The following is a 21181-nucleotide window of genomic DNA, read 5'->3' as shown; positions in this document are numbered from 1 at the left end:
GATGATGTCAGAAGGGGTATAATGGTTTGCAATGCAGGAAATAGATCTCTCTCTCTTGAAAGGGGTAGATCCAACTGCTAGAGCTTGACTCTGCTCTTTCCTGGCCATTCAGGCTTCCCACCCTACTGTGAGTTCTATGGATCCCAGACTGGAAGGAGTCCATGACTAGTTAGACTGTAGTGAGTAGTTGATTTTTTTCTAGGTAAGAAAACCAATTTATTTATTAAGCTATCCATAACCAACAAATTGACCAGCAATCTCTCTAATTGATCAAAGACCAAGAAATTCCACATTATGGATCATTTAATACAATTTTGGAAGTTATTTACTCAGTCCTTTCCTAGACATCTTGAGACATCTCTAATTGGTGAATAGCCAATGGAGAGATGGTCCATTATTCTCTCAGTCCCTTCCTGATTCCTCAGTTGATGATGGAGAATCACATGCCTAGTCCTATTATTCCAGAATCTAGAAGGAGAACTCAAGTTCTGTTTTCTTAGGAGTGACTTTGTTGAATACGTTCAATGCAAGGTTCCAGAACTCTGTGCTCATTAATGCATTGCTGGTGGAGTTGTGAACTGATCCAACCCTTCTGGATGGCAATTTGGAACTATGCTCAAAGGGCTTTAAAAGACTATCTGTCTTTTGATCCAGCCATAGCACTACTTGGATTATATCCCAAAGAGATAATAAGGAAAAAGACCTGTACAAAAATATTTATAGCCACACTCTTTGTGGTGGCAAAAAAATTGGAAAATGAGAGAATGTCCTTTGATTGGGAAATGGCTGAACAAATTGTGGTATCTGTTGGTGATGGAATACTATTGTGCTCAAAGGAATAATAAACTGGAGGAATTCCATGTGAACTGGAATGACCTCCAGAAATTGATGCAGAGTGAAAGGAGCAGATCCAGAAGAACACTGTACACAGAGACTGATACACTGTGGTACACTTGAACATAATGGACTTCTCTACTAGCAGCAATGCAAAGATGCAGAGCAAGGCTGAGGGACTTATGAGAAAGAAAACTAGTCACATTCAGAGGAAGAACTGTGGGAGGAGAAACACAGAAGAAAAACAACTGCTTGAACACATGGGTTGATGGGGATATTATTGGGGATGTAGTCGCTAAACGATAACTCTAGTCCAACTATCAATAATATGAAATTAGGTCTTGATCAATGATACATGTAAAATCCTGTGGAATTGTGCATCGACTAAGGGGAGTTAAGGGGACTTGGGGGAGAGGGAAAGAACATGAAATATGTAATTATTGGAAAATATTCAAAATAAAAATAAAAAAGAACTCTGTCCTGCTTTTCACAAATATCCCTGGCATAAGCTGGTTTTTATTTACCAGGAAAGATATAACTCCTAATCTCACTTTTCTAAAAGTCTACAATAGAATGTGCTTTTAGGGTGGGACATCCTTTGTATTCAGTATGAGTAAAGAGGCTCCAGGGACAAATCTGAACCAGGGACAAATCTGAACCTTAATTTAAAACTCAAGAATAGAAATAATTCAATATGTTAGAAATATAGTGGTCAATTTTTAATAAATTAATTTAATAAATTATAGCTAGCCCACAGTCAATAAGCATTTGTTAAGTACCTACTCTGTACCAGGGTTTTGCTGAGGATACAAAAATAAAAGGCAAAAGATATGTTTTACTTTCAAGAAGTTAAAAATCTAATATACAGGATAAATAGGAAATAATCAACATAGGGAAGGCATTAAAGGTAAGAGGGTTTGGGAAAGGCTTGCTGTGGAAAATGGTGTTTTAGTTGGGACTTCAAGGAAATTAATGCAGAGTTGAGGAGAGGGAAGGAGGATAGCCAGAGAAAATGCCTAGAGACCAGAGATGGTGTGCCTTATTCATGGAATAAAAAAGAGATCAGCATCACTAAATAGGTGTGGCTGGAGTAATGTGTCAGAAGAGTAGAAAGGTAGGAAAAGGCCCCATCACAAAGGACTTAGAACATCCAGCAGAGGATTTTGTATTTGCTCCTGGAGAAGATAGGAAAAATCACTTTAGATTTTACCCCAATAGTAGATTGGGGTAGGGCGAGAGATCCTATTTCCTCCAGCAGCAAATACAAAATGCTCAGTTTGGTATACAAAGCCCTTCATAATATATCTGCCTGTTATCTTTTCACTCTTCTGATACCTTAGTTCCCAACATTTACTCTTCTATCCAGTGATCCTGGCCTCCTGGCTTTTCTATAAAAAGGACACTCAATTCCTCATCTGGAATTTTCTCTGGCTGTTCTCCATGACTGGAATGTTCTCCCTCCTCAGATCCAATTCTACCTGCATCTTCCCCTGACTTCTTCCTGGTACTCACTGCTGAGCTTTTCCAGCTACCCCATCTCAGAAAGTCTGTCTAATCTCTGAGTCTCTGTTCTGGTCTGCTTCACTGCTTGCTGAACTTTCAGATTGTCTTTCAGTGTCAAAAGCACTCTGAAGGATATACCACACTTTACAGATGTAACTACTGCCAATACTCTTTGTAACATCCCATTATACAGAAGTTGGCAATGACTTCTTTGTTAGACTTTTGTGAACTTTGTTCAAGTGGTAGAGTGGCTGAGCTTTTTGAAGCAAAATTCACAAGTTTTATTTTCTTTTTTTAAAAAATTGTTTTTATTCTGAACTTAATGAATTTTTGTAGAATATTTTCATTTACATAGCCAAAGAATTTTAAAATAAGGTTTGTACATGAAACTACTGGTCTATGTTATGAACACATATATACATACATTTGCTTTTCTTTTAATGATATAATGAGATCAATTTCTAGCTTTAAAGAATATTATGCTTGCCTGGCCTTCCATTCTTTCCTTGCTATTAAAAAACTTACCTCGTTGCCTACTTTTTTTTCTTTTTCTTGTTATTTTACCAATATCTCCCTTTACTCTCTTATTAGGGGGAAAAAAGAAAAAAGAACAAAGCCCTTACCAAAAAAAATATAGACACAGTCAAGGAAAAACAGATAATTTCACCCACTGTCCATATTGGCTGTTAATGAAAATATGTCTCATTCAGTATCTTGAGTCCATCACTTTTCTGTCAAGAGGCTGGTAATAAGAAGCTTCATTTCCTAAACCATGGGTATAATGGTGAAACAGTTTTGCTGTTTAAGAGATTTTAGTGATAGAGATGCCTACAATAGAACTGTACCTTTTTAACTCCAATAGTGTGAGATCCAAAAAAGCTGAACCCATAAAATCATCTTGTAATCCAAAGTCATAATCAAAGACCTGTAATACAAAAGACATAATGCTTTGTTATGTGTTATTCCAGAAACAAGGTTGAAGGTTTGGGTGAAAACTTCCTAATTAGGAAAAAAATAAGGCTAGTAACTTGTATCACTCACTGCAGTTCTGGTTCTGAGATGATCTGAGGTAGTTACTTTGAATGGGGCCACATAATTCTCAAAAGAAAATGCCTTTCCTTTCATTTAAAGAAATGTATACTATACAGCACTCTAATGAGTAGACTTTTCCCTAAATTAAGTAATGATAATGTATCATTGCAATGAAAAGCTGAAGAACATTGATCTCTATTAGACAGCCCTGTGGTTTTCCCTCCCCTAATCCCCCATTTAAGTAGAGATGCTAGGGATGGAAAAGTATAATTATGTATCAATATGCTGGTGAAATTCAGCAAGTCTGCCCTCTATATAGGGTTCTTGTCAGCAAAAAATGAGATAATGAGTTCAATTTTCCCATATTTTAAAGTGCATTTAGGTTCCATCCCTTAGGATGGCAGGGGCAAAGGTGTGGTAAATACACACAAATATGAGAAAATTGAGCTATTACATGTGAAAGCACTTTGAAGAGGTTTTTTTAAAGCAGAATAAAAATGTGAGATTGTGGCAGTGTCATCAACAATAATAAAAACATAAACAATAATAAGAGGGAGTGTAGTTTTACTATATGGGCATGCCTGTAGTTTTCTCTTTGCTAGAAAAAATCTATTTTAAAACTATTTGCTCAAAATATGGTTAAATTACCAAATATCACTTTCTCAAGTCCTACTATGTTACTTAAAATAAGTTTAAATCATTCAGTAAGTCAATGTGTCAAAGATGGGATTAGAATTCAGAGATTCTGATATCTATATCTTTCACTCATTTTCCATAGAATAATCCCTTTTGGGAAAAGTAGTGACTGCCAAAAGTTGCTAAAATGTATTTATGTGATGATTCTGTTATTTCAAAAAAGGGGTGAAGTGTCAGGAAGAAGTTTTTAATTCCTTTTAGTATTTTGCACTATTTCTGTTAGCTGCCATTTACTGGAGATCAGTGGTGTCTAACCAGAGGAGCAAAGTATAAACTGTGGGAATTGAAAACTGAAAAAGGTAACATCATTTGATAGGCTAACAAAAGTTCCCTATAATGCAAGGCAAAGTTGCTTATTAAAGCACTAAAAATGAATGAAATAAAAGAATAAAGCATTTATTAAAGACTTACTGAATGCAAAGCACTATGCTAAATGTTGAGACAAATCAAAAAGTAAGACAATTTCTACTCTCAAAAAGCTCACATTCTAACGGACCAAACAAAACATATGGAAGATTTCAGCTGCAAGTCAGATGGAAAAGCTGCACATTCCTAAAGTGCTGCAGCAAAGAAGAAGATGCTTCTTCTTTAATGATATTCCTACTAATGATGAACTATTTCTTGCTTTCACACTGAGCCACTTAACAGAGCCAAGGACTTTGGTGGTAATAACTATTTTTTTTGGGGGGGGTCTTCAATAGATGTAGATGTAGCACCTATAGGAGCAATTGCCAGACTGCAATCTCATAATGGGTTGCTGTCTAGGATGATAGCTATGGGTGTTGGGCTAGAAGTAGTACTATTATCGAGACTCTGCCTCAATTTCCTCCATTGTAAAATGGGAATAGTTAATAGTAAACAGAAATGTGCAGTACCAATCATGTACCAGGCACTGTGCTAGTGCTAAGTGTTGGGGCTACAAATAAAAAAAAAGAAAAAGGAACTTTGCCTTCAAGGAGCTTGCAATCCAATGGAAGGAAAGACAATACACCCAAAAAAGCTGAAAGTGGGAGTATTATGGGGCCCCTAGGGTGATGATATGATTGAATCAAAGTCAGGTAGAGTAACTGATGAAAAATGAAGAAATTATAAGAATAACAATAGTACCTACCTAACAGAGACATTGTGAGGATTAAATGAAATAACATTAACAAACCCTTAAGTTATAACAGTGCCTGGCACTATATAAATTCCCTCATGTACCTTCCCTTCCTTTTGAGGATGTGCTTCCATTTGGAATGGCAAAGAAAATTTAAAATATCCCTTTTCCTATTTTAATAAAGTAGTCTCTTATCTAGAGAACAATGAGTTCCTTTCATTTTCTTATCTGGTTTATTAGATGAACCAAATCCTACATATGTTTAAAACAACCCACAAATAAAAATACAAATTTGAAAATATTTTCTTTGAAAATGCAACGGCTTCAGGCATTAAGAAAGTGAGATTGAGGGAGGAAATAGCTCTAATTTCAGCCACTGATCTTAACAGGTGTATATTGCTACCACAGGTTGGGATGGGCATAAGGAGATCCATACAAATCCCTCAGCATTACTGGAAGGAAAACCCAATATAGGTGCTCTTCTGAGGGTGGCAAAGTTGTGATCTGAGTAAGTAAAAGGTCATACTATTATAATTTGATAGGAAATTGCTATTTGTTCTAGAGTATATGGAGGTTTTTCTTTTAGAAAACAAAACGATATGACATACATTAATACAATAAAACATTAAATGAGAACTCTGTGTAGAACACTGTACTGGGCTCTGGAAGAGATCCAATCACACAGTGTATGTCCTCAAAGAATAGTCTAGTGTTTTACCAGAGGTGGTGGGCTAAAAGGGAAGTGATATAGAAAGGAAAAAAGAAACTAACAGTCATTCAGTCAATTAACTTTTATAAAATGCCAACTATGTATCAGTGGGAAGCTTGGTGGAGCAATGGATAGAGCGCCAAGCTTGAAGTCAAGAAACCTCATGTTCCTGAGTTCAAATATGACTTTGGACACTAGCTGTGAAACTCTGGGCAATTCACTTGACCCATTTTGCCTCAAAATGAGTTAGAAAATGAAATAGCAAACCACTCCAGTATCTTTGCTAAGAAGATTCCAAGTGGGGTCACAAAGACTCTAACACAACTGAAAGGACTGAAAAACAAACTCATCAGCAGTTAGCTTATTAAGTGCATACAGCAAAGGCCTAAAGACAGGAAGATCTGAGTTCAAATACAGCCTCAGATAATTATTAGCTGTGCGACCTCAGGCAAATCACGTATCCTCTCTTTGCCTTAATTCACTGGAGAAGGAAATATCAGACCATTCCAATATCTTTGCCAAGAAAACTCCATGGACAGCATGTGTCAAGAAAATTCCACAGTCCATTTCCACAGGATTATGGAGAGTCTGACACGACTGAACAATAACTATCAAACGTGTTAATTGATAGGGATACATGGAAGGGCAAAAGACAATCCCTCCTTTCACCCTAATGGGGAGATGGCATACAAACAACTAAGAAGGACCACACCATTAATTGGAAATAATCAAGAGAATGTAGGTACTAGAATTCAGGAAGGATCAGAAAAGGTTTCCTGTAGAAGGCAGGATTTTAGCTGAGAATCAAAGGAAACCAGGGAAGTCAGAAGAGCATTCTAGGCATGTGGTATGGCCAGTGAAAATGCCCAGATTTGAGATATATATTTGGGATATATCTAACAAATACATATTAATAGATGATATATTAGATGTAATATACAATATTATATATCCAATATGTATGTAATAATAATAAGATATAATATACAGTATTCATATTATTATTAATTCTTTGATTAATTAATTCTTTAATTAATTGATTGATAATGTGCAAAGTTCAAATCATTATATTATTAATAATACTAATAATAAGATGTAATATGCAATATTACATCTCTAACAAATACGTATTAATAGATCATAATATATATTGCATGGAGTTCCCTCTAAAACAAAGTTATAAACAAAGCTTTGGGGAGAGGGAAGCTCATTATCAAAAGGAGAGATCAAATATGGATTCTGGAAGAAACATTTGAGTTGTCCCTTAAGTGTGGACAGGACCTCTGGGGTAGGGACTAGCTTAAATAAAAGCACAGGGGCATCAAGTAGAGAGTTAATTTGGTTGGCTATTCTATAGAATGAGTAAGGGAAATGATATGAAATAAAACTGGAAAGATTTAGTTAGAGGATTACAGATTAAGAGATATAAGAGACCTTAGAAGTCAATGATTCAGGCTAGAGCTGATCCCTCACCTCAGTTTCATAGATGAAGAAACTAAGGTCTAGAGAGGTTAAGTGATTTGTCTTAAGTGGTACAGGAGGGGGCGAAAAACTCAGCAGAAATAAGAATTAAATTCAGATTCTCTGACTCCAAATCCAGCACTTTTACTCCTATACCACAGGTTGCTGTGTAGAGGGTCTTGAATATCAAGTTTGAGTTTTTGTCAGTGTTGGTAATAGAGAATCACTGGATATGTTTGAGCAAAGAAATGATATGATTACATCTGTGCAATACAAAATTGTTGTGTCAGTGGTCTGAAAGCTGAATTTAAGGCAGTAGAGTAGAGATATTAAGGAGACTATGATCTATTAAGAGTCTAAAGCAATATAACAGGCAAATGGTAATGAAGATCTATACAAAAGTGGTGGCAAAAGGGCAAGAAAGAGACATTACAGAAATGCTTTTGGGATAATAGGGACAGAATCTGGTAAACAGTTTTCAGCTGTGCTAGCAAAGAAAGTAGCCAAAGTGTCAAAATAATACATCCTTGAAATATTAAAGACATAAAGGTAAGTAAAAAGAAAGAGAAAAAACAATTCCCAATGTTTAAAGATATGAGAGATGAATTAAATAAATAGTTGTGCTACAGACATAAAGAGTGAAGGCAGAAGGATGAGAGTTTAGAGGGAAAGATAATGAACTCAGTTTTTGGACATGCTGAATTTAAATTGGTGGAGAGACATCTAGTTGAAAATATTCTCTAGACCATAGGATATGTGAATTTAGAGCTTGGAAAAGAAAGATCAGGACTCTAGATACAGGTCTGGAAATCATTTACATAAAGGCGGGTAATTCAAAGCCATGGGAATGAATGAGATTGCTGAGGGAAAACCTAGAGAGAAGAAAATGACTAGACCTTTGGAGAATAACACCCAATTTAAGGAACTAGAAGATAAAAAAATAACCAATGAAGAAAAATGAGATAGAGTGGTTAAAATATAGGAGAACAAGGAAAATGAAAATCCATATAAAATATTTATTTTACAGGATTATTCTTTGATTCAAAATAGGAAAGGCAGAGTAGTAAAAAGTACTTTGAATGAAGTTTAAAAATTAGAGTTTGAAGCTTAGCTCTGCTTATTTCTATGGTAAGCCATCTCTCTTTTTTATGCTTGTTTCTTCCTCTGTAAAATGAGGGGTTTAGATAATCCTTGAAGTCCTTTCTTGCTTTCACATCCAATGACCCTAAATCACACATTTCTCTGTTGTATTTAAAAATATTATTTTTCAAAAATTAAAAAAGTTTTAAAAGCATTTTATTCATTAAAAATTTTTCAATACTTTGCTGCATAGAGTCAGGTAATAATAACGATAATAGTAATAACAATAGCAGCTAGCACTTATATAGTGCTTTAAGGTTTGCAAAATATTTACAAATATCTCATCTTATCCTTTCAACCACCCTGGGAAGTAAGTGTTATTATTTTTCTTCCTGTTTTACAGATGAGGAAACTAAGTTAAACAAAACAAGTGACTTGTTCAGCTTCAAAAATTAGTAAGTATATGAGGTCATATTTGAATTTGCATCTTCCTGACTCCAGGTCAGTATGCATACTATTGTCTAGCTTCCTCACATGTAATTTTAAAAAAGGAAAGCAAAGCAAAACATATTAATCACTTACCCCTGAGCCCTAGTCATAAACACACCTTGGATTTAAATGCCTTTTATGATTCTAGGTGAAACACAAACACTGAGGATCTACAAAATCTCTCTAGTCTCATAGAAAGATGTCAAAGCTAATACACTGACATAAAGTAACAGAAGATGGGCAATGAGGTTTGGAGAACTTCAGAGGGGCCAACCTAAATAACTCTACAATCCAAGTCATTTTTTCTTCACTCTTAGGGTTTTTTAAAAAATCTGAATTATCTAGGTATTAACCTCTGTTCTCCATTGATTTATATTAAAGGCTTTTAACCTTTTTAGCATTACAGGCTCTTTTGGCAGTATGATAAAACTTATATAGACCATTTCTCAGAACAACAATTTTAAAAGCATAAAAGGAAATATTAGGATTACAAAGGAAAGCAATTATAGCAAAATGTAGATATCAAAAATTTTTTTAAAGTTCACAGACTCTAGGTTAAGAATCCATGACATAAAGAGACAAACATAGAAGAGAATAACATTGAAAGCTAACGTCCCTTCATTAAGGTAATTATTAGCTCATTTCAATACCTAGACACTATTCCTTAGCCAGAGGGGAGGCAGCTATAAGTGAAATCCCCAGGACAATAAGCAGATAGAATGAAGAAGAAATGGGAAATGAAAGCCCCACTGTTTCCTAAATTCCTGTTTCAGAAATTTAGAAGACCCCTAGGGGTTCAGCAACTCCATACCCACTCCAGGGAACACAGGCAGGAGAAAAGGCTCTGGAATATATCATAAAGCTAAATACAATTTTAAGCAGTTATTTCAATTCTCAAGGCAACAAGTATCAAGCACTGAGAAATCTGGGCCTCATCTCATTTTTGTTTGTTTTTAATTAATAATGCCAACGTCTTATTTCCAAACAGCCTTGTGTGGCTGAACTCACCCCTGTGCATCCACATTTGCATTTGAACATGTTAACACCTTAAACTAGTGGAGTTTATGAGCCCCAGAATTACTGAACATCCTATCTAGAAGCCTGACAACAAAGGAACAAATCTCAGGATGTGTCTCTATAATAGGTACTGAATTCAGTCAATAAAATTAAGGACCCCACTGGGAATCAAGACTAAAATCACCGTGTGGAAGTCAGCATAACTGAGTTAAAAGCAATTTATTTGTAACATTCCATTTTCCAGTTCCTATAGATATCTTAGGGGGTGAATTGAATTTCAGAAAATGATGGCAAATTGCTTTTGCATCAGCATCCCGATGATTTTAAAAATCAAATTAAATACATCTTGTGAAGGACTCAGTCCATCAAATATGGAGAAACAGACATTAAGCTCACATGATATGACCGCATATGAAAAATAATTGAACAAAACTGATTCATACCTCATCTTTGGTAGGAAGCTCATAGTATGGCACAGTATGAATTAAAGAAATGAGAAGTTAGATACATTCAAGGTCTAAGGAGGTATTGATGGCCAGTTCCCAGATGTTCCCAGAAAATCAGGTGTAAGTGAAAAAAAAGTAGAGAAATAGTGTTTTCACTCTTTAACAATGCAGGGACAAACAGTTGAGATGCTTGACTGCTCCAAAGTCATGTGTGATGAATGGTACAAATAAAAGAATGCAAAACGCACAGTGAATGTAGAAATATCTGTGACTTAAAAGAACTTTTACTCAAGAAATTGAAGGCTTTGTTAGCTTAACACTTTTCACCTGGAACTAGAGATCTCCTAGTTACTGATCTAAAACAATTCTTTTAAGTAATTTAGAATCTGCTTAAATATAATCTTTGAGAGAGGGAATGATGCTAGACCATTTCACAAAACACAAATAACATAAACCAATCTTTTGCACTTTTGATTATCACCTGGCCCGCCTCCAAACTCGAGGGATTCTTATTCTATATCAAAGAATTTATCAAGTGTGTTAAGATAAGCTTCATAATAGTAGAAAGGTCCTAAGTGGAGATGTCTCCTGTGAGAACCCTCTATACTTGGTGGATCTCTAATTCTTGACAGGGAATTAGCCCAAACAAGCAAGAGTTTATAGAAATATTCCCCCCTGATTATTGATTCTCCCTCTTCCTCTATGGCCCTTGCACTGATAGTGGGCTTTTGAATGATGCTGGCAGTGAAGGGCCAATTGAGAATTTCAATTTATTTCAACAGCCTCTGAAATTGATGGACTTCTTCATCAAAGCTGAACATAGCACATTATTTAATGTGGGCCAGAGCAGCATTGTAGATTCCAAGAGGGTTCCAAAGCCCTTGTTTCATCTTAATTGTTAAGATTTTAACCTACTATATCTATTGCTACCTTATTACAATTCTTTTTCCAGCCTCTGCTTCCTATTCACCCCTGCCAACAATCCCAAAGGTAAAAGCAAACCACAGAAATGGGAACAATTCTATTTCCAACTAACACATGCAAAATGAAAAGTTATGTTGTTTCAAGCTAAGTTGAAAATAAATATTTTCACTAAGATTAAAAAAAAAAGAATTATTGTTCTATTTTTGTTTGCTTGTTTTACTTGAAATGGTATCATTTTGTAGCCTTTAATGTGATTTTACAACCTTGGACAAAAACTGGATTTTTTTCTTGATGCTTTAGAGATCCTGGTTTAAGTAGACATAGACCCCAATTTCCCTTAACAGTAGGCATGAAGGGCATTCTTTAGAGCCACACGTTTGCAGCAACTGGTATATTTTCACATCACCTGTCACTTACAGACTCCAATACTTACTAAGATATTTTCCAGGCAAGATTAGTTTCTGATCATAGAAGACATGTATAAGACATCAAAATCAAGCATTCCATTGAAAGTAGGGAAAGAAAATGAAAATGTTGCAATTTTCAGGTAATTCTAGTATTTGAAAATGTCACTGTCATCAGTAGATCATATCTAGATTATACCTTTGCATGCTTAGAAATAGAAAAAGTTAACAAACATACTTTGGACCCCCCCCCCAAATTAAAGCCAGAGATTGCATTCAAAACATATACCTTAACAAATTCCCAGAAATATTGTGATAATTGAATTAAATATTAGGGAAGAATTTTGGAAAATAAAAGTACTATAAAAAGTATGAGTAAATAATTTTACTATCTTCAAAAACTTAAATGTTTTCTATTTTACCATTTAAGTCTTCTTTTTAAAAAATAAGTTAATATAAGTAGTTTATTGGCTAAATGATTTTCTTTTCATAGTTCATAATAAAATAGAAGAAATCTTGTTATTATTTGCTTCAGATGCCTCTTCTATAAAATGGAAAATAATATTTGCTTTACCTAATTCACAGGGTTGATGTGAGGAAAATATTTAATAAATCATAAATCTATGCCATTATTACTCTTATTATTAATAATAATATGAAATAAGGGAAAATGCCTTATATCATCTCTGATATATGAAAAGGGTTCTACACATGTTTGTGTGTATATGAAATTATATATATGTACACATATACACATATACATATATATGCATATATATATATTTCTATATTTCGGGCAGCACAATGTATAGAAAGCTGAGCCTGGAATCAGGGAGATCCAGAGTTCAAATCCAACCTTTAACACTTAGTAGCTGTGTGGCCCTAAGCCAGACATTTGACCTTTCTTGCCTTTAGTTACTCTACAAATAATCGGTGCATTTAGTCATATAATTATATATAAGTAGGAAGGGCATAGAACTGATAATTCATAAGAAAGAGTGGGGATCCTTCATAGAATGTCTTTTTCATAAATCATTTTACCTCAACTTTCTTTTAACTGCTAATTAACCAATAACATTTAGTTGGTTAATTAGCTACAATCCCATAGCTCTTTCCCCCTTCCTCTTCTTGTTTTGATCTAGTACTTTTGAATGATGTATATAAAAGGGGATCAGAAATATGTTCTTATTGTCAAAGCCCATAATCCCACAGATGGACAAATGTCAACTGAAAACAGTGGACCATAAAGGTTCCTGGATTTTCCATTAGCATTAATGGTCAATAATATCTCTACTTAGAAAAATGGAGGTGGTTTATGGATCCAAAATATAGTTTGTTTCTAATTAGACATCTTGAAAATATATTCTGTATACCATTGTCTTTCTTGCTTTCCCTTCATCTCCACCTATTCACACTAAATGACGATATAGAAGCCAATTCATTTTTATAAGTCTACCTGACAGAATTGCTGCTCTGAAGAAAGGCTCTGGCACATTTGACATATAGGAGAGTTTTAAGTTTGTTTAAGCCTACAAGCATCAAAGTTCAACCAGGCAGCAAACATTTACTCAGTACTCAGAATTAATTTCAGATTGTTAGACAAGTCAAAGAGGAGGGCAAAATCCTAGTCATTTGTTCCTCCCAACTAAACCTTGCCTTTTTACTTTTTCTCCAAGAGGCATGCATATAAAAATCTCTCCTCTAACAGGCTGACACTCAATGAATTCTCCCTCCATAGGTAAAAAGGCTTTTCCCCTTAACTATTGAACTTGGAGCTGTTAAAGAGGCAACTCCCAAAGATGATGCTACTCAGATTATTCTATTTTTAGAAGGTTACTATTGAAGAAATGCTCCTTTCTACTCAAGAAATTAGAGTTGCTGAAGTTTTTATCACTTAGCCATCTGGTTCTCCTCTTCACAGCTTCTGTCAGCTAAGGAGACTAGTTCTCTCTGTCTCTCTGTCTCTCTGTCTCTCTCTTTGGGATCAGAATTCTCTATCTGGGACTAGAAGACATGAGGCCACATGCATTTTCCAATGGCCTTTGCCCTACCACAACCATTAAGTGCCTTTTGATCTGCAAAAGCACTCTCAGGTAGGACCAAGATTCAAGACTCAGTTTTACTATAGTTTATACTCCATGTCGTGAAGAAAAGAAAAAGCCAAAAAGAAGAAAAAGGTCACTTTCTTCTTCTTTCTCCTCTTTATTCTAAGTATGTCAAATTTCCTTGTTTTCAACTTTTATTCTCCAACTCCTCCCACCTACTTAATGACAGGAATTGTATTGTTTTTCATTTTTTAATTTTGTGCCTTCCACACAGTGAACAATAAACATTTATTTATTATACAAATCATATGAAAATTTGTTGATTGACATAGTGCACAATCCTGGATGAATGGAGAACCTGACAAAAGAATAACTCAATTTGATTCAATCATACTTTCTGTAATTCAGTACAATTTTTGGGGTGAGTATGTAGTAAATCCCTTCTACCTTTCCACATTCTTTTGCAAATTCATAAACAGTAGGGGAGAAGTTATATGTGGAAGAGAGAACCTTCTCTAGTGAAAAAAAATCTTATTAGCAAAGACAGCATTAATAAGCACTAAGCATCTCTATGTCAGTTTCCATTAGGGTAAAAGAAATAAGTAGCTCACCTTTATATACAGAGGCTCCCTAGTTTGGTCAATAAGAATGCAAGCTTTTTCCTCCCACACAGGATTGAGATTCTTGTGTATTATTTTACTTCTAAAAACTTCTTTTCCTCCAATTTTAAACTTCACGTATGGATCACTTGTCCCTGTTTAGAGAGAAGCACATTGATCTATGTTATGTCTTTTTTTTTTAATTTTATTTTTTAGAAAAAATTTTTTCATGGTTATATGATTCACGTTCTTACTTCCTCCCAAACTTCCCCCATCCCCATAGCTGATGCACATTTCCACTGGTTTCATCATATGTCATGAATCAAGACCTATTTCCATATATTGATAATTGTACTAGGCTGGTCATTTAGAGTCTATATCCGAAATCATGTCCGCATCAACCCATGTGATCAAGCAGTTGTTTTTCTTCTGTGTTTCCACTCCTGCAGTTTTTCCTCTGAATTTGGGTAGCATTCTTTTCCATTAATCTCTCAGAATTGTCCTGAATCATTGCATTGCTGCTAATATAGAAGTCCATTACATTCTATTTTACCACAGTGTATCAGTCTCTGTGTACGATGTTCCCCTGGTTCTGCTCTTTTTACTCTGCATCAATTCCTGGAGGTTCACATGGAATTCCTCCAGTTTATTATTCCTTTGAGCGCAGTAGTATTCCATCACCAACAGATACCACAATTTGTTTAGCCATTCCCCAATTGAAGCACATTTTCTCATTTTCCAATTTTTGCCACACAAAAAAAACGTGGCTATAAATATTTTTGTACATGTCTTTTTCCTTATGATCTCTTTGGGGTACAAGCCTAGCAATGGTATGGCTGGATCAAAGGGCAGGCAATCTTTTAGTGCTCTTTGGGTATAGTTCCAAATTGCCATTCAGAATGGTTAGATCAGTTCACAACTCCACCAGCAATGCATTAATGTCCCAATTTTGCCACATCTCCTCCAACATTCATTAATCTCCCTGCTGTCATTTTAGCCAATATGCTAGGGCTGAGGTGATACCTCAGAGTTGTTTTGATTTGCATTTCTCTAATTATTAGAGATTTAGAACACTTTCTTGTGTGTTTATTGATAGTTTTAATTTCTTTATCTGAAAATTTCCTATTCATGTCCCTTGCCCATTTATCAATTGGGGAATGGCTTGATTTTTTGTACAATTGATTTAGCTCCTTATATATTTGAGTAATTAGACCTTTATCAGAGTTTTTTATTATAAAGATTTTTTCCCCAGTTTGTTGCTTCCCTTCTAGTTTTGGTTGCATTGTTTTTGTTTGTACAAAAACTTTTTTTTAAACCCTTAACTTCTGTGTATTGGCTCCTAGGTGGAAGAGTGGTAAGGGTGGGCAATGGGGGTCAAGTGACTTGCCCAGGGTCACACAGCTGGGAAGTGTCTGAGGCAGAATTTGAACCCAGGACCTCCCGTCTCTAGGCCTGACTCTCAATCCACTGAGCCACCCAGCTGCCCCTGTACAAAAGCTTTTTAATTTAATATAATCAAAATTATTTATTTTACATATTGTAATTTTTTCTAACTCTTGCTTGGTTTTAAAATCTTTCCTTTCCCAGAGATCTGATAGGCATACTATTCTATGTTCACCTAATTTACTTATAGTTTCCTTCATTATATTAAAGTCATTCACCCATTCTGAATTTATCTTGGTGTAGGGTGTGAGATTTTGATCTAAATCTAAACACTCCTATATTATTTTCCAATTTTCCCAGCAGTTTTTGTCAAAGAGTGGATTCTTGTCTCAAAAGTTGGGCTCTTTGGGTTTATCATAGACTGTCTTGTTGACTTCACTTACCCTAAGTCTATTCCACTGATCCTCCCTTCTATCTCTTAGCCAGTACCATATCATTTTGATGAATGCTGCTTTATAGTACAGTTTAATATCTGGTACTGCTAGGCCACCTTCCTTCACATTTTTTTCATTATTTCCCTTGATATTCTTGTTCTTTTGTTCTTCCAAATGAACTTTGTTGTAGTTTTTTCTAACTTGGTAAAAAAGATTTTTGGTAGTATGATATGTATGGCACTAAATAAGTAAATTAATTTGGGTAGAATGGTCATCTTTATTATGTTAGCTCATCCTACCCATGAGCAATCAATGTTTTTCCAATTGTTTAGATCCAATTTTAATTGTTTGGAAAGTGTTTTGTGGTTGTGTTCGTATAATTCCTATTTTGTTTTGGTAGATACATTCCTAAGTTTTTTATATTGTCTGGGATGATTTTGAATGATATTTCTCTTTCTAATTGCTGCTCTAATGTGTTGGAAATATATAGAAATGCTGATGATTTATGTGCATTTATTTTGTATCCTGCAACTTTGCTAAAGTTGTTGATTATTTCCACTAGCTTTTTAAAGTAGACCATCATATCATCTGTAAAGAGTGATAGTTAAATCTCCTCGTTACCTATTTTAATACTTTCAGTTTCATTTTCTTCACTAACTGCTACTGCTAGTGTTTCTAGTATAATGTTAAATAATAGAGGTGGTAATGGGCATCCTTGTTTCACACCTGATTTTATTGGGAAGGCTTCTGATTTATCCCCATTGCATATGATGCTTGTTGATGGTTTTAGATATATACTGTTTATTATTTTTAGGAAAGGTCCTTCTATTCTTATGCTTTCTAGTGTTTTCAGTAGGAATGGGTATTGTATTTTGTCAAAGGCTTTTTCAGCATCTATTGAGATAATCACATGATTTTTGTTTGTTACCTTGTTGATATGGTCAATTTTGTGGATTGTTTTCCTAATATTGAAACATCCTTGAATTCCTGTTATAAATCCCACCTGATCATGATGGAAAACCCACATGATCACTTGCTGGAGTCTTTTTTCTAGTATTCTATTTAAGATTTTTGCATCTATGTTCATTAGGGAGATTGATCTGTAGTTTTCTTTCTCTGATTTTGTTCTGTTAATTCTGTCTTATCATGCAAACAGGAATTGTGGATCTGATCATAAAATGTTTAATAGAAGATCATGAAGACTTCATGGGGAAAAAGAAGACAAGAAGGATGTTTTGTCTTGTTTTTCTTATATAATGAAAGGCCAGTCACTATATATTTTTAAATCTCTAGACAAGTTTTATCTTCTTTATATAGTAACCCAGTCCTAGTAATTACAAGAAGGATTTCTACACTGGGACATTTAATTCAAGAACCAACAATAATAAATTAAACATTTATATAGTGCTTTGAGTTTAAAAGAACACTTTGCTGATAGTACCTCATTTGGTGTGATCCTCACAACACCCCTATGAGGTAAACATTATTAACTCAATTTTATTGATGAGAAACTAAGGCTGAGAGACTGTTACTTTGCCCAGGATCATATCACTATTAATTGTTTTAGGTCAGATTTAAATTTAGGTCTTCCTGAGCCGAACTACAGCACTCTATCTACAATACCAGTCAGTTGCTTCAGTCTTCTAGTGGAAAACAATCAATTAATTGACTTTAGTAGTCTTATATTTGTGGCTAAAGCTTCACACCTTTTAATTGTACTTGCTGAAAATGAATCTAAGTTGATTCTCAACTACACTTTCAGCAATGATTCCATCTTCTCTGCTTTAAAAATTTTTAAAGGTTAGAATATTGGGAAGGTATTAGAGATAATAGGATTTTCTAAAAACAAACATTAGGCTGAAAAGACCAGTGAATTAAATCTGTCTTGCCTAATTTATTTTCTAACCCTGACTGGGGTAGACCAAAGAGCAATGAACAGTTAAAAAAATCACTTTATTTATAGACATGCAATCTGGAGTTTAGTCTTTGCTTTACTTCTAAGTAGCTGTGTGACTTTTGATATGTTACTTAATCTCTGTAGGTCTCAGTTAGGTCTTATATAAATATGAGGTCTTTGGCTACACAATCTTGAAGGCTGCATTCTGATATGAGGCTATAATTTTACTTGTTACTTAGAATTTATCCTGTTTTTAAAAGATTTCAAGAAAAAGGATGTTCAAGAATTTCCCTTTGTACATCACTCCCATGAATAGCAACCTATACAATTGTTTCCATCCCTAAATTTAAAACCCGCTATGAAGTTTAGTTTAGTTTCAGTTCTATTGACAATGAAATGATGGTCACTAGCCTCCAAATAATCAGGAGGACAATAAAGTCAAACCATCAATCTTCCCCTCCTAGGGTTTCAAAAACAAATCTCAACACCAAAACCGAATGCCTATGACTTTTCAATGAAGAAATGAATGTCCAAATATTTTTGATCACTGTATCTTTCTCAACATTCATCACTTTCTTCTTGATCTATAGACAGTCATAAATGAAGACCATGCCTTAATTTGCGACTAGAGAAGAATGAAAATAATGGAGAAAGTAGGGCATTGGATTCTTTACAATTCATTAAGATATCACGTTAGGTTCTAGCAAGCCAAGGCAAAAAAGAAATGATACCGACCTTACCCTGTTTTGATTTTTACTCAGGCCCATTTCTTGAAGTATCATTAATAAGAATATTGACACTCCCTGAGCATGAGTGTACCCCAGGACTTTGCCATGGACTATCTATCTCTCTCTATAACTTCCGTCTCAGTTCTTTCTTTTTTTTTAACCATTTATTAATACTCATTTTAACATGATTACATGATTCATGCTCCTACTTTCCCCTTCACCCCCCACACTCCTCCCACCCACGGCCAATGAACATTTCCACTGGTTTTATCATGTGTCATTGATCAAGACCTATTACCAAATTGTTGTTAGATGCATTGGTGTGGTAGTTTTGAGTCTACATCCCCAATAATGTCTGCCTCAACCCATGTGTTCAAGCAGTTGTTTTTCTTATATGTTTCCTCTCCTGCAGTCCTTCCCCTGAATGTGGGTAGCGTTCTTTACCATAAATCCCTTAAAACTGTTCTGTGTCATTGCATTGCTGCTGGTACAGAAGTCCATTACATTCTATTTTACCATAGTATATCAGTCTCTGTGTACAGTGTTCTTCTGCCTCTGCTCCTTTCGCTCTGCATCAATTCCTGGAGTTCTTTCCAGTTCACATGGAATTCCTCCAGTTTATTATTCCTTTGAGCACAATAGTATTCCATCACCAGCATATACCACAATTTGTTCAGCCATTCACCAATTGAAGAACATACCCTCCTTTTCCAGTTTTTTGCCACCACAAAAAGCGCAGCTATAAATATTTTCATACAAGTCTATTATCTATGATCTCTTTGGGGTACAAACCCAACAATGGTATGGCTGGGTCAAAGGACAGGCATTCTTTTATAGCCCTTTGAGCATAGTTCCAAATTGCCAACCAGAAAGGTTGGATCAGTTCACAACTCCACCAGCAATGCTAATGTCTCAATTTTGCCACATCCCCTCCAGCATTCATTACTCTCCCCTTCTTTCATTTTAGCCAATCTGCTATATGTGAGGTGATGCCTCAGAGTTGTTTTGATTTGCATTTCTCTAATTATTAGAGATTTAGAACACTTTCTCATGTGCTTATTGATACTTTTGATTTCTTTACCTGAAAATTGCCTATTCATGTCTCTTGCCCATTTATCAATTGGGCAATGGCTTGATTTTTTATACAACTGATTTAACTCCTTGTATATTTGAGTAATTAGACCCCTGTCAGAATTTTTTGTTATAAAGATTTTTCCCAATTTGTTGATTCCCTTCTGATTTTGGCTGCATTGTTTTTGTTTGTAGAAAAGCTTTTTAGCTTAATATAATCAAAACCATTTAATTTACATTTTGTAATTTTTCTCTAACTCTTGCTTGGTTTTAAAATCTTTCCTTTCCCAGAGATGTGACAGGAATATTAATTTGTGTTCACTTAAACTTATTTATAGTTTTCCTCTTTATATTCAAGTCATTCACCCAATCTGAATTTATCTTGGTGTAGGGTGTGAGATGTTGATCTAAACCTAATCTCTCCCATATTGTTTTCCAAATTTCCCAGCAGTTTTTGTCAAATAGTGGATTCATGTCCCAAAAGTTGGGCTCTTTGCGTTTATCATACACTGTCTTGCTGACATCACTTACCCCAAGTCTATTCCACTGATCCTCCCTTCTGTCTCTTAGCCAGTACCATATCGTTTTGATGAATGCTGCTTCATAGTATAGTTTAATATCTGGTACTGCTAGGCCACCTTCCTTCACATTTTTTTCATTATTTCCCTTGACATTCTTTATCTTTTATTCTTCCAAATGAACTTTGTTGTAGTTTTTCCTAATTCAGTAAAAAAGATTTTTGGTAGTTTGGGAGGTATGACGCTAAATAGGTAAATTAATTTGGGTAGAATGGTCATTTTTATTATGTTAGCTTGTCCTACCCATGAGCAATCAATGGTTTTCCAATTGTTTAGGTCTAGTTTTATTTTTTTGGAAAGTGTTTTGTAGTTGTTTTCATATAATTCATGTGTTTGTTTTGTTAGATAGATTCCTAAGTATTTTATATTGTCTAGGGTGATTTTAAATGGTGTTTCTCTTTCTACCTCTTGCTGCACTAATGTGCTGGAAATATATAGAAATGCTGATGATTTATGTGCATTTATTTTGTATCCTGCAACTCTGCTAAAGTTGTTGATTATTTCTACAAGCTTCTTAGTTGATTCTCTGGAATTTTTTAAGTAGACCATCATATCATCTGAAAAGAGTGATAGCTTAGTCTTCTCATTGACTATTTTGATACCTTCAATTTCTTTTTCTTCTCTAATTGCTACTGCTAGTGTTTCTAGTACAATGTTAAATAATAGAGGTGATAATGGGCATCCTTGTTTCACTCCTGATCTTATTGGGAAGGCTTCTAATTTATCCCCATTGCATATGATGCTTGTTGATG

At 34.8% G+C, this 21181-nt stretch overlaps 1 protein-coding gene across 4 annotated transcripts in view; it reads right to left on the bottom strand.

Annotated features, from left to right (window-relative positions):
- MCTP1 (multiple C2 and transmembrane domain containing 1) overlaps positions 1 to 21181 on the bottom strand; it is a 721791-nt gene that overhangs the window by 317512 nt on the left and 383098 nt on the right. For all 4 annotated transcript variants that reach the window (XM_044662743.1, XM_044662754.1, XM_044662765.1 and 1 more), the window contains exons 4-5: positions 14351 to 14493; positions 3183 to 3262 (exon numbers count right to left, since the gene is read on the bottom strand). In XM_044662743.1, coding sequence (XP_044518678.1) covers positions 3183 to 3262; positions 14351 to 14493 — 223 coding nt within the window. The remainder of the gene's footprint in view (positions 1 to 3182; positions 3263 to 14350; positions 14494 to 21181) is intronic.

Source organism: Gracilinanus agilis, chromosome 1, assembly GCF_016433145.1.
Source record: "Gracilinanus agilis isolate LMUSP501 chromosome 1, AgileGrace, whole genome shotgun sequence".
Lineage (NCBI taxonomy): Eukaryota > Metazoa > Chordata > Mammalia > Didelphimorphia > Didelphidae > Gracilinanus > Gracilinanus agilis.
The sequence above is the reverse complement of the archived record's forward strand: the minus strand, read 5'-3'. Positions and strand labels throughout refer to the sequence as shown.